Here is a 27049-nt window from a genome sequence, read left to right on the forward strand (position 1 = left end):
CTCCTGTGATTTCTGGCTGCTGTGCGGGAAAGTTACTGTTTTTCTACTGGAAGTACCTCTGTTAGGTGGGGGTTGTTCGAAAAAGCATCTAAAAAAGCCGCCTCCTCCCTTCGACACCCCTTGTACATCACCGAACTGCGGTTGCGGGGTCGGGGGGGGCACGCCGTGCCGCCCCCAAACCCCGGCAACCGCGGGGAGGAGGGGTGGGGGCTTTGCTCGCCCTTCCCCGCTTGGATGGCGGGCGGGCGGTGGGTGCCCTGCTGGGCCCTTCCCGGTAAACGGCTCTGCCGGTAGAAGCGGTGCGGCCGGTGCTCCCTCCCCTCCCGCAGCGCCGGTAGCGGGGGCCGCCTGCGCGCACCCCGTCCTGCAGGGGGCGCTGCGCTGGCGGGGCGGAGGGGGGGGGGGGCGCCTGCGCCTGTCAACGGGGAGCAGCTGCTGCCCCGGGGCCGCGCCCTCCCCATTGGCTGTCGATGACATCACCGCCCCGCCCGGCCCCGCCCCCGGCCCCGCCCCCGCCGCCCGCCGCCGCCCCGCCATTGGCCGGCGGGCCCGCCCGTCGCCGCCCGCCCCGCCCCCGCCGCGCCGTACATTTACGCGGTAGCCAAAAGAGAAAGTAACGAGGATGGTGCGGGGCGGCGCGCGCGGGGCAGCGGGGCGGGCGGCGCGCGCGGGGCAGCGGGCGCGAGAGGCAACGGCGGCCGCGCGGGGCCGCGACGCACCGGGCCGGAGCGCGCCGCGCCGGTGAGTGAGTGAGGAGCGGAGCTTCCCCAGGAGGCAGGGGCCGGGGGCAGCGGGAGCCCGGGGAGGGCGGCCGGCTGGCCGTGGCGGGGAGCACCGGCCCGGCCCGCCGGGCGGGTGGTGGCGGCGGTCCCGGCTCTTCGCGCTCGGACGTAAAACTTCAGCGTTCCGCTCCTCCGGGGCTTTTTTCTCTGAGGAGCCGAGTTATCTCCCGCGTTTATTTAGTGATTCTTTTATTATGAATTGTATCAGGCGAAGGCGCTCAGGGTTTGTTTATCCTTTTTCTGAACAGCCGAAAGGGTGAGGGGGTTTGGGAAGACGAGAAGTGGGACGGGGAACCTCCCGGGAGAGGCGCCGGGGCCGCTCCGCCCGGCCCCGGGACCGCCGTCGTCAGCGGCACCTTCCCCCCGCTCCGGCGGGTTTGCTCCGGGGGACGTCGGGGCCGGAACGGGGACACGCACACACGCGGCAGCGTCTTGCGGGGCCGGCCCCGGGCGGGGGGCCGACTGTTCGGGATGGGGCATCCCCTTGCCGAGGGGCCCGGCCCGAAGCTGTCTGGGGAGGCGAAGCCGCGTCGCGAGCGCTCGCTGGGTTTTGGGGGGGGGGTTGGCGGAGTTGGTGAAGTTACTGTCCTTAAGGATGCGTTTTCCAAGGAGAGCCGCAGCTGCTCCTGAAGTTGCTGGGGAAGAGGAGGCACCGTCTGGGCTCTCTTAGCTTGTTTTGCTCTTGTTTTCCTCCCCTCCCAAGTGGAAGGGGTTGGGGTTGTTTTCCTAAACCTGCGTGCTGTCTCTTAGGGAATGGCGAGCCCGAGGTTGGGCGGGCTGTGACCTTGGCTGGAGTGGAGGGGACCCCTCTTTCTAGAAGGTGCGAAAGGTGCTGGGGAGGAGGGAACCACTGCTCCGGGACTGCTGGAGAACAGCAGCCTTCCCGGGCCTGGGGGCTTGACGGGGGCTGGATTAACCTCTCTAATGGGGGCAAGGCACATACTTCCTTCTTGTAAAGATTTCCAGATTTCCAGAACCCAATTTTCTTGATTTTTCTGTTTAGCTTTGTGTGACTTTTGTTTAGCTTTATGTGCTTTAAGTTTACAGCCGCCTTGGGGAATTTATTCATGAGCTAATTTTTTTTTGTAGCTTGCCGGAAAAGTTGTATCTCACCACTGACACACTCGGCTCCCGCGTTTTCCTCCCAGTAGTAGAGTCAGCCCAGTGGTTGCTTCTCTTGCAGTCAGCAATGGGAACAAGAGAACGTGCCCCTCTGTCATTATCGGTTGCGTGCCTCGCAGCCTGGGGTTTCAGAATAGCTCAGCACCATCTGCGTGTAGACAAATGCCTCCTCCTGGGTGTAGCTGCAGAGTGCGGGCTGGTCGTGTGTATTCTGCGTGCCATGCGCACACGTGCAGATAGCTGAAGTATTTGCTGCGGGACTGGAAAAGGTTTTTTAGCAACTACTGTGAGGTGGTAAGTGTCAGAAGGGGTTGTTAGGCTGTTACCTGTGGGTAATGGGGTGTTGGCAAACTAAGCTGCTGTATCTGTAGGCTTATGGGATTTCATGATCTGCTTTCATCACCTTTTTTTCTTCCTATTCCCCCTCCCTTTTTTTTTTCCTCTTGCAGGGTGATCTTGAGTTCTTCTTAACTTGCTAGTGCTCAGCCTCCTCATGCCTCCATCTCCTTTAGACGACAGGGTAGTAGTGGCACTTTCGAGGCCAGTGAGACCTCAGGATCTCAACCTTTGTTTAGACTCCAGCTATCTTGAATCTGCCTCTTCTGCCAGTGAGAGCCACTCCAGTCTGCTCGGCGCAGCTGTCGTGTCCCTAAAGACTGCTAATCTCACGTATATGCCCTCATCTAACGGCTCTGCACGCTCCCTGAGTTGTGGATGCAGCAGTGCCAGTTGCTGCACTGTGGCAACGTACGACAAGGACACTCAGGCCCAAACTCAAGCGAGCACCAGCGCCGGAGCCTCCACCGCCTGCCCTGCCAACCAAATGGTCAACAGCAATGAGAACGCCGGCAGTCTGAGCCCCCTGGGCGGAGTGGGGAGCCCGGTCTCGGGCACCACCAAGCAACTCGCTAGCATCAAAATCATTTACCCCAATGATCTGGCAAAGAAGATGACCAAATGCAGCAAGAGCCACCAACAAAACCAAGGGCCTGTCATCATCGACTGCAGGCCCTTCATGGAGTATAATAAGAGCCACATTCAAGGGGCTGTCCACATTAACTGTTCCGACAAGATCAGCCGGAGAAGGCTCCAGCAGGGCAAGATCACTGTCTTGGACTTGATCTCTTGCCGGGAAGGCAAGGACTCCTTCAAGAGGATCTTTTCCAAAGAAATCATAGTTTATGATGAGAATACCAATGAGCCAAGCAGAGTAATGCCTTCCCAGCCGCTCCACATAGTGCTGGAGTCACTCAAGCGAGAAGGCAAGGAACCCCTAGTCCTAAAAGGTAATTCTCTTTGCCCACACATAACCTCGAGGTTTGCTTTGCAGTGCATGCCTTCTGCTATCAGTCTTGCTGATGGTTGAACTTCCAAAGCATTGTTTATTTCTAGGAAGGCCTGTGTTCCTGGAGTCACTGATGGCAAAGCAAGTGTCTTCCATGAGCATAGCAGGGAGATGCTTGTTTTTCTCTGACTGTTGTCCTTCAGTAGCGGAGAGGGTGGGAACTGGAAGGAGGAGGAAGCGTGCTTCCTGGTGTCTGTCTGTGCAGACAAAGAATTTCCCCCAGTGCTTGCTCTGAGTATTTATAGACCAAGGGGCAGAGGTCCAGGAGGGTATACTTCTCTTTTAGCTCGTCAGACTGACCTTTACTTAGCAGCCTTATTTTAGTCCGTATAAAACTGAACTCATGGGTGCTGGAGATGAGCAGTGGGAGAGCAGAAGAAGGGAGGAGGAGAGAGGGAGGCCACTTGGTCTGAGGCATTGCATCATGGGCCAGTCAGCAAAACTTGAGGAGCGGTCCAGCCTTGTTTTGGTTGTATGGGGTCAGAATAGTGGACAGAGGGAGATACTTTATCTGAAAAGGGATCTGAAAGTGTTGTGTTTACGTGTATCCATGCTTATATGTGTATACGGCTTTCCTGTAAAGGATCCTGTTTTAATGTGGTGGTTGGTCTGTCCCTTAATGCTCTAGGGGAAATGAGCCCCACCAATTAAGGCAGCATCCAAGGGCACTTCCCTTTCTTTACTTGATTCTGTGGCTCCTATTTATAACAATGCTGCCCTCTACATTGAATCTCCTTTCCCTTGGGCGTTTATGCCATTCGGAGGCATGGTTGGCAGAGACTGGCTGTGCCACTGAGAAACTATGGAAGGATTTGTTGCTTAGCTCATACTGTATGTCTTTAATTCACTTGATTTTTCTGTACAACTTAATACTTTTAACCTGTACAATGTGGCAGGAGAGTGGATTGGGTTGATAGTTTATCCCCTTTCCTCTGTTTAGTTTCAGAGCTTTATAGGAGCTAAGGGTCCTGTGAGATAATCCTCTATGGATGTATCTTGTGGAAGCTTAAAACTGTGCTGAACTTTCTTCTTGCACCCAGCAAGTGTAGGGTCATGCTGGGTTTACGTTGACATTTGCTGCAGGTTCCCAGTGTTCTAATGATCTTCATCTATTAAAAAAAAAAAAGGGGGGGAGGAGATGCTTTAGAGGGTGAGGTTACTGTTGAAGTCCTCTGTTTCTTGCAGTAGTCATTCTGTTGTACAGCCCTTACAACTGGATACATGGCTGTAGTCCACAAGCCTTCCTATCCTTAGAAAAGTGGGATGCTGAAGGTGTTTTTCCTCTGTGTTTCTCTGAAAATGCTGAAGCTTCTGTGAACCTCAAACTAGCAGTTTTCCAGAACCTGAAATAAGAGCCCCTGTCTGTGGTAGAGCCTCAGAGCTGTAGTTGGGCAGCACCGAGCTGTCGGGTCCTGTGGGCAGCCCCTTCTCCCACCTTCCAAGGCTAGTTGCTGCCCTTGGGTTTAACTGAGTGCTTGTGGGATTGCTTAGACCATTTTTGGTTTTCAGCCCCTGAGAAATGTTAGCATCTGCCTCAAAGACCTGCTTAGCAGAAGTCCCCTCCCTAAATTGTTCTGCCAATAGATCTGGAAGTGTGCTAGAAGACAGAAGAAGCCCAAATCCTTTTCTCTTTGGATGTAGTGATCAGTTGGGCCAGAGCATACCTCACCTGGGGAAGTGTGTAACGAGGAGCTTCTCTCCATCACCCTAACTCCTCTCCCCTCCTTTGAAGTGGCACTCAAACTGGGGTCAGGTGGAGCCAGGTGTAGGATAAAGCAGCCTTTAGGAAGGCTGTGATTAAGTTTCTGAGCTGGAGGAGCGGTGCTGGACGCGCTCAATACTTAGTTTCACTTGTTGGAGAGGGTTTTTTCTATCATTCTTCATTAGCCCGGTAGCTGGTGCACGCGTGCCCCTGGGCTCAGGCACCAATGTGAAACTGGGGGTAGCTGGAGAGCCCTCTCTGCCTCCCTCTGTTATTTCGAGCGATTTCTCTTGCTGCAATCCCGTCCTAATTTATTGCCGGCCCATCTGATCCCCCCGTGTTTTGTTTGCAAACACTGGTTGCTAGCCCGGACGGCCAAGTTTATGTCCCCCTGATCCGGTGCCACCTTCTCCATGTTTGGTGCTGCCTGTCAGCCTGCTGCCCCGTTGCCGTTTTCGTGGTGCGGTGTCACATTGTGGGGCGAATCTGACCGGCAAAGCCGAGGGTTTGAGTTACAGCTTTGGTTTACAGCGCACCGGGGTAGCGACGTGGCCCTCTGAGCATTTGGGATTTAGGTGCCTGAGTCTTTTTAAGCGGCAGAGAAACTCTGTGCTGTTGACAAAGGCCAGGCGGTGAGCTATAGATAAACGTATGTATGGGGCACCTTATGAGGCTCAAGTTAAAAAGAGGTGGCCTGATTTATTTTTAACGTAGCAGACCAATATATAAACTCGCACTGTGGCAAGAGACCATTGGGGTTTTATGTATGCTGTGGGATGGGGGGATTTTAAGACTTCTGTTCCTTCCTATCCGTGCCTCTCTTTGCTGCTTCATTTAACATGGAACATTTTTAATTTTTTTGTTCATAAATGTAATACTAGCATAATTTTGATTTAACCTATTTAGAAGCAAAGATTTGCTTATTTCTTTGTTCACAAGGCACAGCAGGACTTGAGAACAGGCATAAATCACCTATCTTTTAAAAAAAAAAAAAACAACCTCATGTACTTCACAGTGCTGCTACAGGGGCTTTAGCAGGGCTGAAGCTGCTGCTCAGCCTGTTTGTATACAAAATAGGAAGAAGTCATGTTTTCTCCTGGGCACCTGCACACCTTTGTACTAGACCATGGTATTGGATGCTTACTGAAACCTGAAGGCCTCATTTTTTGTGGATGCATTTTCTTAAATTTTTTTCTTTTGTGGTTTTTTTTTTTTTTTTTTGCTTAACATTGGGCAGGAGAGGAGGAAAAACCAGTGATGTGAGCCCAGCGTCCCTTCTGCTTGAGGCCAGTGGCAAAGCTGTTGCTGACTTCAAGGAGGGAAAACATGGTGGTGCGGCCCCGGGGGGCTGGCTCCGCAGCCCTGGTCCTCCTTGGCAGGGTTGTGCCCCTTTTTCTCCTGCAAACCCAACGGCAAGGCATCCCTGCCTTCCCTGAGCGCCTCGGCTCATAGTGAAAGTGGCCTGGAGTCTTGGGGGTTTGTGTGCTTGAGTTTGCTACTAGGACCTAAAAATAGGAAGTGGGAAATTCATTTGCATTCAGATGAAAAGTATTACTTTACCCAGAATGAAGTGTTCAGGTTTGGAATTGAGCATCTCTTTTTTTTTTCCAATTTAAATTAAATCTACAAGTGAAACAAAAATGAAAAATTGAAGCATCTGTGCCAACGCATTTCAACAGCTCATTGCAGGGGAGGTTGGACTAGATGACCTTTAAAGGTCCCTTCCAGCCCAAGCGATTCTATGATTCAAACACAAGAGGAGTTGCCTTTGTCTCCCTGGCCAGCGTCTAGCGGGGTTGTCTTCATCCTGCCCTTCTTTCTCTGCCTTCCAGCCTTGTGAATCCGCTCAAGTCTTGTGTTTAGTTCTTAAAGACTTACGTGTTTGACTGTGGGAGGAAAAAACAAACTGAAAAGCAAAGGTGCAAAATGTAACTTGGTGAATAATCCATTTTTTCCCCACCGCGTGCCGTAGACTGATGATGTCTGGACTGCTGCAAGGGGGCTGGGGAGGAACTGGCTTCTGGTGATAGCAACTGGTTGCTTCTCTGTTCTTGTTCCTGGTCTGAGGAGCTTATTTATGCTCTGGCTTTCAGTCTTCTCACTGTTCATCTAACAGGGAAATAAATGAAGTGACTTGCTCTCATTATAGCGGGGAGGGTAAGACCTGCCAGCAAACCACTTCATGCTTTCTGCCACGTTCTAAGAATAGCTTCAGGTCTCTTACTGCACTGAAGTCACTTATCAGGGAAGTTGAAACAACTACCGAGGGACCAAGACACCTATAAAAGGAATAAGTACCTGGTTTATGTTGTCCCATGTTTCTGTAAAATACTATGATCATCTGCTTTTAGAATACCTGACCTGGTCATAATCGGTTGCAAATATATTATTTATTATTAATTATAAAATCTAACAGTGCTAGTGTTACTTTAAACCCTGACTAGATTACACTGCACAAGTGTATGTGAGAGTAAAACTTGACACAATGGTCAACAAATCCAGCTGACCAACAAAACACATGCCTGGCACTTATTTCCATTGGAGATCTCCACTGAATAATTATTAGGTCATGGTTGTAATAGGGAAATGTGTATTTTTAGGTGTTAAGTAATGCCTGTGAAGCGGCCAGTGTGTTTAAAACTGAAGTGTGTTCCCTCTGTGCTGCAGAGGAAATCTGGCCCCATCAGTCCCTGGGGAAGAAACTTCTGCTGGATGTATTAGGGCTGAGATTTCGCCTTCAGTTTTCAGACTGTGATTGCAGGAGCTCAAAAAACTATCTCTGTCTCCACTGGAATAGATAATCTTATTGGCCCTAACACTTGAAAATCAGTTGTGTGTGCCTATACCTTTTGCGTATAGATAAATTGGGGCAGTAGCATGATTGGAGATCACAGTATTTTCTGTGCTTTGAGGAGATGCTTCTGCAGAGGACTGTACCTCTGAACTTTGCCTCTTCAACAGTCATGGAAAGTGTAGCCTTTCCTCCCAGATGAGGGCATCTGAGAGGTCAAAGTGCTGGCTTGCGCAGTGCCGGTCCTTGGTGGGGAAAGAGGCAATAACACTGCCTTGGAAAGAGAGGAACAGGCAGGAGACTTGATTTTATTTGTACTTTTTTTTAGCGCTGCAGCTTCTCGTACCTTTAGAAACCAAACTAAGAGTCAAGAAGCAAACTTACATTAGGCAAATATCTCTGATGCTTGTAAAGAAAATTCTGGCTCCATCTGTGTTTAAACTGGGGGGACATCCGCTGCAATGTTCCTGGTAGGTAGATGTTGGGTTATAATTAGCCGAATGCTTCATGTGCTGCCCTCACCCTGTTGGAGGTGAGATGCTATACTAGTAAAATCTTTACGGAATTGCTTGCTGTCTTCTGGCTTTTTGCTCTTAAGGTGAGCACAGGCTTTTTGAGAGGCTGAGGGTGGAAGAGTGGCTGTATTTGAGGCTTGAGTGGTCTCTGGATGTTAACTTTAGACTTTGTTTTTTTGGTTTTTTTTTCTGGAGCTGTACATGAGTTGTTTTCCTTCCAAAGCAGCAGCCGATGTTTTTACTACACTTATGAGCACAAAAGTTTTTAGTGAGATTACCTTGGCATTACAGTGCATTTGAAGTGGGGGATCAGCCACTTGTCCTTAGGCTATCACACTTCCTTTACTCTGTGAAAAGCCACGTTATAGTGATTTTTTTTTTTACTTATGCAAGCAACTCTGAAGTGAAGAAATGCCATAAATAGGAGCAACATGTACAGTCTTAAAATTTGTCTGGTTTGCATGTTTACCAGCCAACCAGGAGGGAAATATTTTTCAGATATTCAGGATGGGCTTGCAGGGCTATAAAAGTCACACTGTTTAAAGAAATAAATTATGGTAATCTGTGAAGATGACCTAATGCATTGTCCCTTTGCACATAAGATAAGATTATGTGTGGATCCTTGGCCTTGTTGGGAAGTCTCTGGTGGGCCTGGGAGATTGCTGGCTTCAGAAATCACAAGGCTGACCTGAATTATCGTGAGCACTTGTTTGCCTGGAGCTTTGTTTCTAGGTGCTCACCTGAATCTGTCTTCAGTGTTTTTTAAACACCTCTGTACTGTAAGAGTTAAACTTTCTTTTGAGATTCTTGTTATCACAAAGGTGTTTGGTAAGCCATGACTTAAAGGAGAGTGGTGAAATATCGTGGGTGTCACCTTTCCCTTCCTCCCCTAAAAGTCAGAGCTGGCCAAGAGTCCTGTTGAGAGGAGGCTGGATAAAGGTGCTGTCTTGAGCTTGCTGCAGCTGGCAAGTCTTTCAGGTGGCTGCTTTTCACCTGGTCTTGATCCAGTGAATGTTGATGGTTATGGTGGTAAAGCTCAGCCGTGCAGCACTGCCGTTCGGTTCAGCCACCAGTCCTGGCTGTGCCTCTCACCACACCCTCTGTGGAGGCAGAACGGGGGGCTGCCTTGAGCAGGAGGCATGGAGTGGTTCAGCAGGGTTATTTCTGCAGTTGGAAGGTCCTGGGGTGCTCGTGGTTTCTGTGTGCAGTGAAGCTGCAGGTTGGGTTTTTTTTAATGCCTTGTGACTTTTTACTACAGGAAACTCTTTGTTTCAATTAATATCTATGATTAAGGCAACCTCACATCTGGAAGCATCTCAGCCCACTGGAGGTTGGCTTTGGTGTGTCCTCCCCTGCTGTGAAAGCTTTTGGTTCCCCAGGAGCATGTGTCCCTCCAGAAGGTGTTCTGTGACTTGTTTCTGGACCTGTACAGCAGCATTTCGGTGCTTGGAGGAGAGGAGGGAGGAAATGGGAGAAGTGTCTCTTCTGTGTGGTGCAGAAAGGGGGTAGTGTGTCTGGAGGGGTATCTGTGCCTAGATAGCAGGGCAGTCCTGGGTTCAGGGGAGCTCTGACCAAGCCTGTGCAATGGTCATTCTCCTGCTCTGTGACTAAGAACACACAACAGACTTGCTGTGGGGCCTTGGACAAGTGATTTTAATTTGTCTGTGTTTTCTTTTTCTGTCCTCAGCACCGTTTGTGGCACTGAGCTCATCTCTCTTGTTGCCATCAGCGTTAAGTGTGTCTCATCCAAGTTCATCCACTGTCACAGTGGTGCCCTGGAACAACACGGCTGCCTGTTGGAAAGAGGCTTGAAAGCACCGCCTTCCCCTCCTCCTTTAGCAGTTACGGGTTTGCTGAAGTGATAAACTGTAGGCTCTGACTTGCCTCTAAGGGAGTTATGTTCTTTTAAAAATCAGAGGCTTGTTTTCATGCCTTTCTCTGCTTGGGTGAGCAGCTTACCTCCTTTCTAAAGGAAAGCTCCACTCCCAGGGAAGAGACCGAGATCCAGGAGGGGTGCAAGCTTATGATCTCCTGGCACTTGTTTTGGTGATACCCCTAAGAGCACGTCCCAGGGGAGTTTGCAGAGAGACCTGAGCCAGCAGGTCTGTGGGGAGCAACTGGGACCTTGTCGGTCTGGGTGCCGCCTAATCCCTCTTGTCCTGAAGGAATGAGCCTCTGGATTGCTGCTGCCTGGGGCAATGCTAGGCTTGTCTAGCTCAACTATACCCACAGCTCACGCATGTGTCCCTGCAGTGGGCTGTCCTCACCGGAGGGCTCAGGGGTTAGCGCCGTTGGGGTGACACTAAATCTGTCATCACTCACGGCTGGGGGGACATGAATGCGCTCAGTTGGGGGGAGGGCTTGGGAGCCACTGATTTCACTATGGTTAGATGCTGCTTTGCATGTATGCATGACTATGTTTCTGAGATAATGTCTTTGAAGGAGGAAACTAGAAAAAAAAATTAAGAAGAAAATAATAAAGTCATGTGAACACTTTGGTTCCAACTCTTTTACTATGCTCTAGCTTTAAAAAGTCTACAGCATGCCAGGGTTAATTCCCACTTGATTTACTGCAACAGAGAAGATCTGCTTCTAATTAAAGGTAATAAAAAGAAGAACAAATGTTAGTTCTTGTCTACACGTGAATTATATATATGAGGCTTTTTTCTCTTCAATGGCTTAGAGATGTGGAAAGCAGTAGATCACTTGCAAGCTTTTGTCATATCAGTCATATTGGATGTCTCCAGTTTATTATGTCAAAGTGGGATATTAAGCCTTATGTAAGCAGCTGACCAATAATGTTTTAAAGCTAAGGCTGCAGTTAGAGTAGTTGACCTATACTGTGTTGGTGATGGGCTCTAATTCTTCATGGTCTCTGCTAAGATAATGGGGCTCTGTCTGTTTAATTGATGGAAACTAAGAATAAGCCTTTTGCTGCTGCTTAGAATTTGCTGGCATATTTTAGGTACAAAACCACTAAATGTGACCATTTAACATGAGGTTAATCTTAGGTTCGTAGGTGTTTGTTAGTCCTGCGAGGCAGCATGATATCTCTGCTGAGGGATAACACAGTGCATGTGCTTCCTGGGAAAACGTAGTGTTAACTCACCTGTGGAGACAAGGAGACCTGGGTTGGTTGTGATCTGGCTGAAGCGATTCCTTGTTGGATTGCTGTTTAGCTCTGGATTCTGTAAATATGTCCTCGCCCCCGCCCCTTATTCCCTTGACGTTGGAGTACATGGATGCAAACTGGGTCAACTTTCCCTTGCCCTTTGGGGTTTTTAGGGTCTATCCTTGCCTCCCTGACCATTAGGATTGGGATTTAAGTGCTGTCAGGGCTGGCGCTGAAGTTTTGTGTCAGAGTAGGGGCTGGCTTGCACCATGCTAGTTCCAGTAGTTTACTGCTTTTATTTGTGGACAGTGTGGAACTGGGATATGCTGGGATATGTCAAGACAGCACCCTTTATTTTCTCTGAGTTTTCTTTAAGTGCTTTGAAATACCTTGCTGGGAAGTGTCAAATTGGAGCCAGTTAGCAGTATTATTTCTAGCCAAAAGGATACAAACTCTTCACTTTAAAAAGAGTTTAGATCCAGTAGGAACGGATGGTACTCCCAAATGCTGGTGTGGTATATCAGCATCCTATTTTCCTTTCGTATTCATGCAAATGTAGCTAGCATTTCTGATGTGGAGGAGCAGTGGTTTGGACTGGAAAAGAGCATATGTTCATCCTTGGGAGAAATACAGCAGCCTGCTCTGTTGTTAGAAAGAAGCTGTCCTGAAGAGGTTGCCCTTAAAAGGGTAAAGTGAGCAAATGGAGGGCTGAACCATGAAAATGTCAGTGTTCTCCAGAACATGTGAATTAAACAGAAATGTCCACTCCTATGTGTGGAGGATTACAGATGTCTGACTCGGTGCTGGGACCTTTCTCATTCTTCAGACCTGCTGAGCCAAATCCCTCTCTCCGCATCGTGCTTGTGTGTGACCATGGCGGCTGCTGGCTGCCTCCAGGCTAAGCAGACCAGGTGCGTGAGGGATGCATGTGGTGATGAGCAGGGAGAGAACTGGTAATGGGTTAAAAAACAAAACAAACAAAACCAGGAGTTTTGGGTGAATCTGGTCTGCTCTACCTCTGTTTGTGAAAACATGCTTGTGGCTCTTTGTCAATATAAAACCATTTGTGGTATCTTTTATTGCATTAAATAGTTTCTGTTCCTTCCCCTCTCACTTCCCCTAGCTCCTTTGTACATAGCTTTAGCATTTCGTGATGACCTTTCTGTTAATATGATTTCCAGTGGGAGCATTTCACAGTAGAAGTATGTATTCCTTCAGGGTTTACGCTGACATTTCCAGTGATTATTTAATTGAACTTCATGTTAGCATACATCCCCAAGGGAACGCATACTTTTGCTATGAGAGGTTGTAATGTGTCTAATTTTGAGTTTCTCCTATAAACGCTTGCCCTCTAGGGAGGCTAAGTCCAATCCTCATTTGTGGCTGCAGAATTGTCACCATAGTGTGTTTGGGATGTGGGGTTTCTTGTCTTGATCGTAACTGCATTCTTGTATAGCTTAATCCTTGTACCAAAATTGAGAGCAGGCCTTCTCCTCTTTCACCTTCCTGACCGCTCCCCAACAGCGCTTTGAAGGATGCTGTCATGTGGCTTATTTTCTTGTGAATGCTTTTTTTTTTTTTTCTTTCAAATGGGTGGACTCTGTACTCACCCAGCATAGGGGAAATTCCAGTTACAAGCTGGAACCACTATCTTGAATTCAGAGAAGTGGTCCAGAAGTATTCACAGCGGCTTCTGGACAGACTGAGTAGTCCAGAGGTTAGTGGCATCTCTTGGAAAAGGTGGCTAGTAAGGTAGGGAAGGGACTTGTGGAACATGCATGGGTGACCTGGGCCCAAAACTTAGGGTCCAAGGAGAAAAATAAGTTTAAGGCAAAAAACCAAATCCCTAATGGAAATCCCAAGAAAGGTGATTCCCTGGTGGGGGGATAAAAAAAAATAAAAATTCTTTTGTTTCTAATTGGAGCTACTTTGGATGATGTAGTGGTCCTCAGAAGAAGGAAAGCAGAGGGGTGAGAGCTGACAGTGGAAAGAAGCGAGTCATGTGTTGAGGTGTGGGAGGCATTGGGGGTGACAACGTGGTTGAGAGCAGGTGGTGGTGGGATGGGAGGAGCCAAGAGTGAAGCTGGGCAGAGCCAGCACCTCCAGCCCAGCCCAGGAGGGGAAGGGGCGTTTGGTGACCTCTCTCCTGCTTCCCTGGCATGTATCCCTAGGACAGCCAGCTGCGCTCTGCCTGGTGTCAAAGTACAGAATAAAAGTAGATGAGACCAGGGACTGCAAAGGGAGAGGATGTGCTGTGGTGGGGGGCGTGGGCCGCACTGAGGTGAAATTAGAAAGAACATGCAAATTTGCACACATGTGCCTCGATGCTGAGGGGAAACCTTTCCTCTTTATCTAGTGACACGGTCTTGACTTCTAAAGGGACCTCAAAGCGGTTGTGGCAAGGATGTGCTTGTAACTCGGACAGAATTTGTGTACAAACTGACCTCTCGGGATAGTTCCCACATGGAAAAAACCTGACCTTGCAAGTTCTCTGGAATGCAGCGTTTTGCCTTTTTTTTTTTTTTGAAGTGTTGTTGGCAGCTCGATTATGGGGAGAGACTAGATTAGATTGAGTGTTTTGAGGTGGAAGCTGTTCGTTGTGAACTATGTTTACTTTTACTTTTTTTATGTTTGTTTAAAGCTTAATCTTTTGCAGCAAGGCTGATGCTGAATGCCATGTGGGCAACAGGGAAAGAAACCCTGCAATGGGTCTTTTGAACCTTCTGCGGACAGGTGAGAAATATGCTCGCAGGACCAGAAAGTCAGACCTATTCTACTTGCTAGTAGCAAGTAGAATTAGAAAAACCTTCAGTTATGCCTTTGATTTGGGAAAATAGGGGGTCAGTGTGGGTTGTTGAGGTAACTGTGGATACTTATTTTGTAAAAGGACCCCCTCCTGCTTCTTTAACAGCAGGTAATGTGTAAAGCAGTCCTGGTATCGCTGTGGTCTCCTTGTACTGCAAAAGGATGGGCTCACCGCTGCTGTGGGCTTGACCTCACATCAGTCTCCCTCCAGTGTTTTGAAAACAAAAAACCAAACTGTAATTTCCTTGAAATCAAATGAGCAACTCCTAATGTCGCTTAGGTGACTGTGGTCTGAGAGGTCCCCACCCCTTTTGACAGAAGGGAGTTGCCCTTCTCATCTTGGCTTCACGCTGTATGGGGCAAATACAATATTTTCAACCATGTCAGCTGTGGTGAGGAGAAGGACATCTGTCTTGGAGAGTAGGAACACTCCTGTGATGACCTGCTTGGATTAGCCCCGTTGCTCTGGAAGAGGTGTGGGAAGCACAGTTCTTCACCACAGTGAGCGGAGCCCTGTTTGGACAAGGAAAGTGGCTGTCTCGTGTTGTTTAGGAAATTTGTACGTCCCTTCTTTCAGTACCTCAGGGTGAGCAGAGAAGCATCCCCAGTATGTGCTGCGAACCGTCTTTGATGTGGCTAAAATGTTGCCCTCAATAGCTGTGAGAAAGTGATGGCCAGATCTTCCACTACAAGGTAGTTTTAGCTCTTGTGCTCTGTGGGTGCACCCCCAGTGCATCCATGCCTTCCCTACTAGCGCCTTTGGTACCCAGTAGATCTACCCCTGCTTGAGGCTAAGGGAGTGCTGGAGAAGAAGTATGGAGAGTTAGGTGCTTTTCCCATGCTTTTACTCTTTCCATGTCATCTGGTGGTGTTTGGAGATAAGGCGGTGGGCCTTTAGTTTGGTTATGGCCCAGATACAAGATCCTTTGTGTGCAACCATAAATTTCTGTGGAGATGGCTGTGTTGGTTGGTGGTATGAAGAGGTGGTCTAGGTGGTTGTCTACATCCTGGGGGTGGATTTGGCCTATGCTGGCCGAATTCTACTTCAGCCTGTACAGCTCCTTTTTCCTTGGTGGAAGCAAGCTACCTGTGATGGATTTGTTGCTAAAAGTGAACCCGTGTTGGATGGGGAACAGTGTCCCTCAGGGTGCCTCTGCGCTGGAGCTCGCTGGTTCCCCTTGCGTGGGAGAGCACATCTGCCATGTACCTGTGACCTGGGGACAAGCCACTGCCTCCAAACAAGCTCAGCCAGCCTTGGCCCTCCATAAACCTGTCATGTGAAGGTCAGCACAAGAGAAGTGATGCTACCTACCTGCTGAAGCCAGTGCGGGCTGTAGCCTGAGCCAAAAGGGAGGGATATGTGACAGTAAGGAAAATTAGATAAGCAAGCTTGGTGCTCAAAGGTAAGTGTGGCTCATTCAAGCGTGGCATTACAGTCCACAGCATGCCCTACCTGTGGTACACGAGTGGATCTGAACACAAGCCGTAGAGCAGTGGTGGCTCGACACCAGCGTGCCACCCCGCAGTAGGACATCGGGGCACCTCCGGCAGCATGGCACAAGGGTGGCCCTGGGGACCAAACCCTCCTGCCTGGATGGTGAAGGGGTGCAGCACCAGGTGGGTGAAGCGGCTGGCAGGACCTGGCCTCTATTTTTACATTCTGGAATCACGTTTGCTTAACCTTGAGGCATCCTGCACTTCGAATCAACTTGACACAAAGTCATCTGTTCATTAATAACACAGGAGCAGTTTAATTGTTGTCTTAGTGGAAAAATACATGAGACTGTCATTAGCTGTTGCTTCTGGCAGTGATTTTCTGCAGTAATGTAAATAAATGAGGTCACAGGTTTAAAGGAACAGGCTGTACTTGCACAAATTCAAAGCGTAATCTTAAACAGATATGCACCAAATGTCTGAATATCTCTGTCCTGCACCCCAAATGCTCACTGTAACATTTTGACCTTAAATGCACTCAAACGCAGCCGCAGGGGCTCGATGTGCTGTGTCGGTACTGACAGGGCACATGCTGAGTGGGTGTTTTAAAACTTGGCTTCGTTCCTGAGCGAGTAAAGCTTTTGGTGGCCACAACCCCGCTATTGCTGAATTCTCCGCTGCCTCCCTGTGAGAGCCCAGCAACTCCAGAGGAGGGGAAGTTACAGACCAAACATCTCTTCTGCTGATACTTCACAGTGTCCTGGGATTTCTGCTCTTGTTGCATGCGTGTATGTGTATGCGTTGGTTTTATTTTTTTTTTGAGATGGCTTTGTGGTATTGTCATCGAGGATGAGTGGATTCAGAAATCTGCCTGGACAGCTTTGAAAGCCGTATAAAAGGTCTGTTTGTCTCCCGGGACCACGTGTTCTGTCTAAATGTGGATCCTGCATCTGCAATCTGTTATGTATAAAAATATGTTCCTGTTTGTAATCGTAGCAGGAACACCCGGTACCTGCGTCGCTCACAACAAAGCATGGCCATGCCGATGAGGTAATGCAAAGGTATTGCTTTATGGTGAGGGTGTTTCATGGTAACTGCCTCTATAAGCTCCCTCACTCTAGAGGGAACGAGTTCACTTACTCTCATTACTGTGGGTAAGAGTCTGTTTCCAGACAGAAAACACATTGCAAATCTACCAAAACATATTGTGAACTCGCATCCTAGTGTGTGATGGTTGAAGGAGGTGCCAAAGAAGACACAGAGAAGGAGGGCAGCTGTTACTGTGCTCCTTGTACTTTAATTCTCAATCTCTCTTTAAAAAAAAAAAAAACAACCCACAACCAAAAAGAACACCAAAAAAAACCTTGTATAAAATGTGTGCAGGTAAGATTTATTTTTTCTTGCTTTCTTTGAAGATGATTGTTTCTATTGCAAGGTCATGGTCCCTCGTAAAAGCTGGTTGCCTAGTTCCTGCCGTACCTCTTATGCCTGTTTTGCATCTTATTTGCCCTCTTCTGATGGCAAATGACAGACACCATGTTTGGAGCGATTTTTATGCAAGTGCCATGCTGCTTGTCTCTGTTTAATTTTATTTGTTCAGAGCTGCTCTGGCTCCTGTCCAGCTGCTCACCTGGCCTCGTAGCGCTGGGTGCGAGCCCTGGGCTCCTGGGTGGCTTCGGAGCTGGGAAATCTGTGTGCAGCTGCTGCCCGGGTGCTGCTCGGCGGGGGATCTTGAGAAGCGTTAAGCGAGATGTTTATGGGCAGATGGCTGCAAAGAACTTGAACAAACAAGTATGAATAGCTGGAGCTTGTACAGTGCTGACTTGAAACTTCCGAAAAGTTTTGAGGTCTCAGACAATCCAAAGTCTGTTGTTGCTCACTAACTGTTCTGGCAGGGCAGGATGATGGAACATGTCATGCAGTGATAACTGCAAAAATCTCTGGCTCTTCACATTGGTGGCAAGCAAGAGCCCTCGGTCTTCTGTTGTCTTTCACTAGGTAGCAGACAAGGCCACCTACTGTGGAGGCTCCTGCTTTGTTGACTCATTTCCTTATGGAAGAAATATTGTGGGTTCCCCAGCGTGCTGGGCATCCCTGCATACCCTTCTTCATCTCTGTTTGGGTAGGTTCAGCCCCCCTGAAAGCCTGCTCAGCAGCTGTTTTGGAGCAGAGTGTGCACAAAAGCACTTGAGATGTTCTCTGCATCCATGCGTGGGCTGTGTCAGACTGGCTGGGCGGTTCAGGCTTTCTGCTGTACTTTGGTCATTAAAGCTCTGTGATGTGTTTAAAGCTAGAAAAGACAGGTTACAAGCATGACATTCTGTAAAAGTGAATGGTGGTGGCTTATCTAGCGGCTGGCATTTTGGTTTGTCATTGAAGGTGGTTACACAGCTGAGTCCAGGCTTCATGGCCCTTGTTCAAACTGCACTGCTATGCAAGCTAATGGCCTTTCCTCGTTGGACATATTATATTGCCTCTCTGCTTAGACTGCCTGTATATGATGAAGGCTTTTTGCATATTGCAAATGGCAGCTGAAAAGTTGTTTTTAAAATACAGTTTACTCCTGTGCTGGTGAGAGGCTTATGCCAGGTTTTGCTTCTCCCTCAGGCTCCCTGTTAGTGCCCTCCATAACGTTTCCTCCTTGTCCCAGGTTTGGGGAGGCTTGAGCAGCTTCAGTCACAAACAGCTTCTGTTACAGCCATGAGTGGAGTCTCTGCATCTGTGCCTTGAGCTTCCTCGTGACCTGGAGTTGCTGTCAGTAGCAGTGTTATGTCTTGGCCCTTGCTGTGTTGAGCAAATCGACTCTTAGACCAGGCTTACTTGGTTGGTGGCTTCTCCGAGTATGGCCTCTTGTCTCCCACCTCCTCTCCCCCACTGCACAAAGACTTCAAATGCTGAAATAGCACCTGTTTGACAGGAATACAGATGCATCTGAATACCCTGTATGTTGTATTTACCTTCATGTGGAAGGTCCATCACTCTTTGACTCTTTTGACTGGTCTAACTTTTGTTGGGAAGTAGTCTCGTAAACGTTCAAAAAACCTGAGCATTGTGTGTGCATGAGCTCCACTTCAGTTACACTAGTGCCTCATAAAGCAACTAGGAGCAAGGATCACATGTGACAAGCATGGGGAGAGAGTGGATTAAGGGAAGGGTACAGGGCTCATAAGGTGCCTGGATCATGTTTTGGGACCCATGTGATGCATATGGCGGTGCAAATCCAAGCTAAGCTCCTACTGCTGATTTTGGAATTCAGCTTCTCTCTGTGACTGCATCTTGCTGCATCCTTTCTGGGCACCACTATTCTTGTCCAGTCCTCCCTTGCCTACATGTCTGAGCTGGTTCGGTTTATTAATCCTCTCCCCAGTAACGTATCATTTCAGGGATGTTTGCTCTGAGAGTTGCTTGGGTATGGCACTTTAAATAGCGCTTGAACTGACTTTTTAACTCCCTACCCACGAGGTAAGAGAATGAGGAGAGGGGAGGCGAGGACTGACATTAAGAAAGGTGATCTCTTTACTGGTGAATGTCAGGAAAGAAATTGTGAGCGAAGCTATTGTGTGTTTGTCTACCCCACTTGTTTGGGCATCTTCCACATGGCATATTTGGGATTACCTTCCCCTGATGCTCCCGCTGGAGTGGTGGGGTTTGCCCTGTACCCCTTGGTCTCTGCTGGGTATGGTGATAGTGGAGGAGCTCTGCACAATGTAATTGTCTCTTGTCCTCACTCTCCTGTTCTCATTTGCTGGAGCCAAGCTCAGACAGCAGTGAGGAAGAGTTGGTAAGAGCAGTAATAGTGTCTTCTGGCCAACAGGGCAGGTGGAAGCCCCAGAAGGAGAACATAGACATAGGCAGTGGGGAAAGCTTGATCTAAACTCTCCAGCTCTGCTGTATCTTACAAGGCGGCTGGTGAAGCAGGATGGTGTCTGCCACACCATCGATGTGTCCACACCTGAGTGATGAAGCAATGGGATCCTATGGCCGCCTACTCCCAGAAGGCTGCAGGAGGGATGGAAAACAAGTACTGGCTCTGGAGTTACTGAAGCAGCTTATTTTTCAGAGGTTTTCTTGGGAATCCAGCATGTACTGGTTATTGATTAAAAAGCAATGTTTAAGCTGAATGGCTTGCTTACCTATGCAGAAGGATGGGAATGTGGGTTAGGGCTTAGCCCAGACTCTAGGCTGGGGCTGTCGGTTTGGATGAGACTTCAGACATCTTCAGCTTGGGGACCATAGTCTTATTTGTTTTCTTGTGTGGGCTGAGAAGACTTTTCAGACCCTGTCAAGGCCAGCAGTGAGCTTGGATTTTTGTCCGTGCTCTTCCTTCCATCCTGCTCCCCTGTTAGAACAACTCTGTGAGTCGAGATCTTTAAGGCAGATCTGTTTGCTCTGTGTCCTGGAAACAGTTGAAGATAAGCATGCTTTTGAGGTGGGGGAAATACTCCATGTTTTGTGGGCAATTCAAGGATTTCTGGGAAAATAAGTTACTAGCAGCATGTGAAGGACAGAAGTCTGGACAGTAGAAAGGGCACTTGAATTAGAAGGGCTCAAATGGTCATGGTGTAGTCTGGGTGCCTCGTGCCCTTGCGTACTGTGTAGGGCACTGAGATGGTCCCTGGGTGAGTCCCACCTTATGGGCAGGCGTGTGGATATTTGGAGATGCAGCACTCAAGACACAGGCATTTAAGCTCTTTGTGTCTGATCCAGAGCCTGCGTGACAGCATGTTTTGCTCTGTTTTAAAATCCTCCTTCCCTAGATCACTGTGACAGAGCATGGAAAAGACAAATAACGTTTTTTCTTTTTTTTTAATAACGTTATTGGGATGGTGATGTTCAGCATTTATTTTGTCTCTTTCTAGTAGCTCTATTAGTGTAGCTCTTTCTAGTAACTTCAGTGTAGCGCTCCCCTCCTCCTGCGTTGGCTTTTATTTCTTTTTTTGGCTTGCATTTAACAAAGTGCCATTGATTCTGAACACTTGGCCCGTGTCAATGCAGTGTATGACTCTAAGTATCCTGGTACAACATAAACGTGCGCTTTTGTGGGCGAGGCGGGGTGTGTGTGTGTGGGGGGGGGGAATATATCTTTGCATTTCTCCTCTTTCCGCCTTTTTCTTTTGGAGGAGCCACCTGTTAGCATTACATCAGCGGCTCCCAGGAACGCTGCCTCCTACCAAAGGCCTTACACAAAGTAGTTCTTCTTGTATTGTTTGCGCTCAAAGAGCTGATGTCATGCCAGCTGATGTCATTGTGTGCTTTGTGTAATCGCTATGGAAACTGGGCAGGTGGGGAGCCTGGGGCTGATGTAATTGCTGAATGAGGTGTAGAAAGAAGTCCTGCTTTTCTTGCTCTGGTTCTGTGGAGCCGCCCTCCTGAAAAAAAAATTAAAAAAAAAAAAATAAAAAAGGGGAAAATGCTGCTTGACAAAGCCAGCAAGACGTGCAGTAGAGCCAGGGAAGGCACGAGCCAAAAAGTGACTCCTCCTTCCCCCCTCAAATCTGTTTCCCAATCCATGTTAATGTCCTAAAAATAACTCTTACTAGATATTTTCAGGCAACCAGGGCAGAAAAAGGAGAGCTGTTTGCCACATGTTAAGTGAGCACCTCGGTTGCTGTTAAGTTATGAGGAGCAATTTTGTTTTATTTGGCAGCACAAATGTGTTTGTACCGTTCCCCAGAGCGGTGTCGGCCTGAGCTGCGCCCTCCCCTGCTTGGGGGTGTTGGATGGGGGGATGCCCTGCAGGTAAAGCTGAAAGACTGTCCCAGCTGGCTCACCGCTCGGTTTTGACATGCTGCTAGCCCCTTTGCTCATAGTTTTGGAGATATTTTTTCCTTCTTGGAAAAATGCCTTTTGTCTTTTTTTCTTTCCTCCTCCCATGGGCTCGTAGGTGAGGCAGCCCCAGCGCGCTGATGTTACACAGAGGCATGTTTGTCTGTGAGCCCGTTCCTTGGCACCATCAGCCTCGTGGAGGGCTGGACAATGCGTGCTGCTGATTCATGCTACCCTTGCTGTTGGCGGCCGTGCCCAGCATTGGTCACCGTGACAGTGGCGGTGGGAACAATAGAGTCAGCTCCAGTCCTGGTGGCCCCAGCACGGGCTCTGAAGAAAAGTGGGTCCAAAGCGTTGCTGACCTAGGATGTCTAACCAAAATATCTGCTTGGTCTCTCTTGCCAGGAGGACTCAGTGGTTTCAAGCAGAACCATGAAAACCTCTGCGATAACTCCCTCCAGCTGCAAGAGTGCCCGGAGGGGGGAGGAGGGGGCGGCGCGTCTGCCGTGCCCCCCACGCTACCTCAGTCCATCCCCACCACGCCGGACATCGAGAACGCTGAGCTCACCCCTATCCTGCCCTTCCTCTTCCTCGGAAACGAGCACGATGCTCAGGACTTGGAGAAAATGCAGAGAATGAACATAGGCTACGTAATCAATGTGACCACCCACCTGCCCCTGTACCATTACGAGAAAGGCTTGTTCAACTACAAGCGACTCCCGGCCACTGACAGCAACAAGCAGAATCTCAGGCAGTATTTTGAAGAGGCTTTTGAGTTCATTGGTAATTACCCTTGACTGGAAATACTCCTGTGTTGTGGTTTTTTTCACCTGTTGTAAGAATCCGTAGTGAATGTTATGCTTCGCTAACTACCCTGAAGGCTGTGTTAGGCTGTATTTACTCTTGTTTAGGTTGTCAGAAATGCTGAGCACCTCATGTTTCTACTCATTCTCATCTCCGGCAAATGCAGTTAATAGCCTGGGGGTACAGTTTTTATCCATTGATAGCGATGCCTACCTCCAGGCTTCCAAATTCAGGAAACCCCAGAAAACTGAGACTTTTGTCATTCACCCTTGTTGATTCCTTTGCATTCCTAGTTTCCCCAGTGGCTTCCAGCCAATCTTCCGTATTAATGGTTCTTAATGGTGCCTGAGTCTTTCCTAACTTAATTTCCTGAGAAAACTGACAAATTTTCATACTTCGTTTTTTCTATTGTTAGATTTATAACTTCAGAGTGTGTGTATGGATGAGTAGATTGTGATGAAAACTTATATTAATAAGCCTCTAAACCCTGTAGGCTGTGTGAGAGAGCTCATCACAGACATGCAGCTTTTTGAGAAGGTTGCTGAAGAAATTACCCATCAATATTGCGTTGTTCTGAACCTCACTACGATCCACACTGCACAGCCCTCAGCCAAGTGTAGGGGTGTGTTCAGCTCTGGTTAGTCATCTAGGCTAAAGCCAGATGGCCTCTTTAAGCAGGGCTGGTCAGTGAGGACATCAGCATGCGATACTGAAAGCTTTTGAGGACAGTCCTTTGCCCCTCTATATGTCTCTGTGGGCACAGCTTTTGTGGCATGTGAGTAGAACCACAGAATCGTAGAACTGTCTAGGTTAGAAGGGACCTTTGAGATCTAGTCCAACCATCTACCTGACGCTGACAAAATGATTGCTAAACCATGTCGCTAAGCACCATGCCTACCTGTCTTTTAAATACCTCCAGGGATGGAGATTCTACCACTTCCCTGGGCAGCCTGTTCCAATGTTTGATAACCCTTTTGGCGTAGACATTTTTCTTAATATCTAGTCTAAACCTCCCCTGGCACAACTTGAGGCCGTTTCCTCTTGTTGTATTGCCTGTTACTTGGGAGAAGAGACTGACCCCCCACCTGGCTACAGCCTCCTTTCAGGTAGCTGTAGAGAGCGATAAGGTCTCCCCTCAGCCTCCTTTTCTCCAGGCTGAACAACCCCAGTTCCCTCAGCCGCTCCTCACAGGACTTGTCCTCCAGACCCCTCACCAGCTTCGTTGCCCTTCTCTGGTCTTGCTCCAGAATCTCAATGTCTGTCTTGTGGTGAGGGGCCCAAAACTGAACACAATATTCGAGGTGGGGCCTCACCAGTGCCCAGTAGTCCTGCTCGCCACGCTGTTCCTGATACAGGCCAGGATGCTGTTGGCCTTCTTGGCCACTGGGGCACACTGGGTAGAGCCCTCTCGGAGAGCAGCAGTGAGGGAACATTGCTTTGATCCTTTGGGAAGAAAAGCTGGGTCAAGAAATCCAGTAAAACCTTAAACTTTGAATTCTGCACGATGGGGAGATGCAATAGGCTAAGCTTACATAAAGAAACTGCAAAGCTCCGTTGAGGTCCTTTGGGGGTGGGAGGGAGATTTCTACACCCAGCATCCTTACAAACTGCAGCATTAGAGCTCTTGAAACCACTAAAAGATAGTGTTTGGCTTTTAACTTTACCAAGGACAGAGAAAGCAGCCTTGCTCTGAAAAGGTTTAGAAAGCGTTTCAAAACCTGTTTTACTTTCCTTTTTAATAATTACAGGTTGAGGGTCTGTCTTTCTTTTTAATAAACAAAGATTTCTCCATTCGGAGTCCTCCTCCGTAGCAAATTTAGCCAGCCGGGGAAGTAACTAGTCAAAGATTTCCCTTCTTCAGGGTAAACTTTAAATTGCATTTGAGGAGACTTTGAAACGTTTAAACAGCAGATTGTTGGCCTGTGTTTCTTTAAATATGTCTTGAAAAAAACACAACCAAACCCAGGTTTAGCTAAGACTAAAGCCATAGGAAGTGAAATCATCAAAAACTCTTTGGGGAAAGCGTGCCAAAATGTGTTAGAGAGTTTCAGCTTTCTGAAATAGTAACTGGCAAAAATGGCTAGAGGGAAGCTGGCTGCATGTATGCTTTCACAATACAGGTTGAACATGTCGGGTACGATGAACCATAGTGTTGGTGGGGTTGGATTCATGCCAAAACTTTAAAACTAAATTCATGCTCCTCCTGTGGATTAAAACAAGAAGAAATATGTTGAAGTGTCGCATCTTGAAAGTTTTGTCTCCTGTTTAAAAAGCAAGCTGTGGGAGATGAAGATGGTGTGGTAGTGACTTTCCTCTTCCTCATGTCATATTAGCAGATGGTTCCAGAAGCTCTGTCCTCCCTAAATCCTGCCCAGGTTGCATCTCTCTAAGTGATGTGTATTGGTGGAGAGTCCATGTGTGTGATTGTGGGTGTGTGTTTTCATTTCCCTCCTTCCCCACTGCTCCCAGTGAGAAGCTCTGGAGGGGAAGCGTTGAGCAGAATGCGATGCTGGGCTCAAATCGCAAAGAGACAGGGATGGCAAATGCCCTTTTCACACCACAGAAGGTGACTCAGAACAGGCAGAGCTTGATGCGCAGCAAGCAACGAGTCAGAATTTGAGGTCTCTTACAGCTGAAGTCCTGCTGAGTTATAAACAGGACCTAGCTCCTGCTTTTGCAGAGGCACCACAGCAGAGTGTCCCGTTGAAGCTCATCTCAAAAGTAGCTCCATAAAAGCCTCAAAGAATAGGGCTTTGAAACAGATGTGTTATTATGAATTAAATCTGAAAATACCTGTTTTTGAAAAGGTGGTGTCCTGCTTTGAAAGACAGGGAGGTTGAGATGCTGATACAGCGCAGAGGCATTGCAACAGAGGTGGAGGTGGAGCCCAAGCTGCCTTGTCATGGGCCTTGACCTCCTAAATAGGTGCACGAGCAGCGTCTCTTGATGTGCAGTTCATCTAATGAAGAGATACAAGTGAACCTGAAGATTTTCATTGTTAGGCTGGCCTGTGTGTTTCACATTCAGTAACTCTGAAACCCCAAAGGAAGATGGTCTGGAGGGGAAGGGGAGGAGATGGTGTTGTGCTTGTAGTCAAATAAAGAGACATTTCACATTAAGTTACTCTTAATTGCACTGAGCTTTTTCCAATTTATGAACTGGCAAAAGTCTTACTTTCTTCTGTCTTTCTCGTTTCCAGAGGAAGCTCATCAGTGTGGAAAAGGTCTCCTCATCCACTGCCAGGCTGGTGTCTCCCGATCTGCCACCATAGTTATTGCGTACTTAATGAAGCACACGCGCATGACCATGACGGATGCATATAAATTTGTAAAAGGCAAACGACCAATCATTTCCCCTAACCTTAACTTTATGGGGCAGTTACTGGAGTTTGAAGAAGATCTAAACAATGGTGTTACACCACGAATCCTCACACCAAAGCTGATCGGCGTAGAGACTGTTGTGTGACGGCGAAGCTGGGAGGAGGTGGTCAATGAAGGGGTTAACCTGTTCTTCACCTGATTTGGGGCAGTGACGGGTGGGTTTGTGGGTTTTTCTTTTTAGCTTTCGAGGGGGGGGTTGTGGCAAACCTTTTGTGAATAAAAACCTTCTTTTTCTGTAAGGAAAGGTTTTTAAAAGAGATCCAAGAACTTTGCCATGTTTGGGATGCTGTTGTGATTTCCTTCCCGGATGCCGGCAGAGCAGGGAGGCTTCGGAGCAAAAGCAGTATGTTTTAAAATCAAAACAAGAAGAAGAAAAAGAAATATTGGGCTTTTTTTTCTTTTTATTTTTCCCTCCTCTCCAGCTACTTGTAGAGTTTATGGCTAAGTAGTCTGTGCAGGTTCATAGACTGAAGAAACCTAAGTTGAAGATGAAACACAAACAGCCAAAACAAAGCAGGAAAGAAACCTCCCTGAAACATAAGGGCCTTCGTTCTGCAAAGGCTTTGCTAAAGATAACCTAGCAAAACGCTCACTGATGCAAAGGAAATTGGAGCAGCTTAAAAAGTCTGTAAGGCACTTTTCACACTCCTGACTCAAACTAAAGAAGAAGAAAAAAAAGAAGTTTATTTGGCGTGTTTCATGTTCCAGTTCTATTTTTCTATTTTGGGGTGTAAGGTTTTAACAGTAAGGGACTTTGATCATTCTATGCCATATGCCTTCACTGGCTTCTTGTGCAATAATAATTTGGGATTTGTTTTGAGTGTTCAAACCAATTAGAGTTGGCTGCCCACTAGTAATAAGATAATAATTTTTAAAGTCTAATAGTGCAACGGCAGCCGGCTTGGTTCAGAAAGGAAAAATGAGAGCAATTATTTCGTTCCTTTATATGATTTTGATCCTGGTTACAGTGCCATAAACCTTGTTACATATGTATATCGGAATGTACAAAAATCGAGAACGAGCAAAGTTTATTTAAAAATATTTTTCGCACAAAATATTGGTGTGTTTCAGTTGTCTATGTAAAAAAAAAATTGATTATAAAACAAAATCTTTTGGAAAATGTGTGTCCTTTTATTTCTTTACCAATTTTACGTTTTCTTTCTGTGGGATGGGGTTTTCTTCTGTTGTTTTTGTTTTGGTTTTTTGTGGCAGTGTACATCTCTCTCTGACAAAACTGATATCTCTTGTTTGGCATCTCCTCTTCAGTGTTTCGTTCCTGTCCTCTGCTGGTGGAACATGTTTTCTTTATTTTCTACTGTACTCTCGCATCCTTCAATTTCTGTAACCAGATTTTTTCTCTCCTGGAAGTACATCAGTTTTGGAGCTGTTCGGCTGGATTAGCAATATTGGTGGGGGCTCTTTGGGACAGACCTGTGATTTCTACAGCTCAGTAACCATTTGGAAAAATAAGAAAAAAACCATTCTCCACTG

General features: G+C 47.8%; 1 protein-coding gene across 2 annotated transcripts; it reads left to right on the plus strand.

Moving 5' to 3' along the window:
* Positions 1-617: 617 nt before the first annotated feature.
* DUSP10 (dual specificity phosphatase 10) lies at positions 618-26678 on the plus strand. 2 transcript variants are annotated; one of them, XM_063328248.1, is made up of 4 exons: positions 618-741; positions 2354-3190; positions 21780-22157; positions 25378-26678. In XM_063328248.1, the coding sequence occupies exons 2-4, from the start codon at positions 2398-2400 to the stop codon at positions 25641-25643; spliced, it is 1437 nt and encodes a 478-aa protein (XP_063184318.1). In that variant the 5' UTR covers positions 618-741; positions 2354-2397; the 3' UTR covers positions 25644-26678. The 2 variants fall into 2 exon arrangements, with proteins under 2 accessions (XP_063184318.1, XP_063184317.1); XM_063328247.1 differs by lacking the exon at positions 618-741 and adding an exon at positions 1869-2198.
* The last annotated feature ends 371 nt before the right edge of the window (positions 26679-27049 follow it).

Source organism: Chroicocephalus ridibundus, chromosome 3, assembly GCF_963924245.1.
Source record: "Chroicocephalus ridibundus chromosome 3, bChrRid1.1, whole genome shotgun sequence".
NCBI lineage: Eukaryota > Metazoa > Chordata > Aves > Charadriiformes > Laridae > Chroicocephalus > Chroicocephalus ridibundus.

Excerpts from the sequence above, each read along its gene's own strand:
- DUSP10 (XM_063328248.1), top strand. The coding sequence starts at position 2,398 with ATGCCTCCATCTCCTTTAGACGACAGGGTAGTAGTGGCACTTTCGAGG. Across the intron at positions 3,191-21,779 it reads GGAACCCCTAGTCCTAAAAG|GAGGACTCAGTGGTTTCAAG; the intron begins GTAATTCTCTTT and ends CTCTCTTGCCAG. Across the intron at positions 22,158-25,377 it reads AGAGGCTTTTGAGTTCATTG|AGGAAGCTCATCAGTGTGGA; the intron begins GTAATTACCCTT and ends TCTCGTTTCCAG.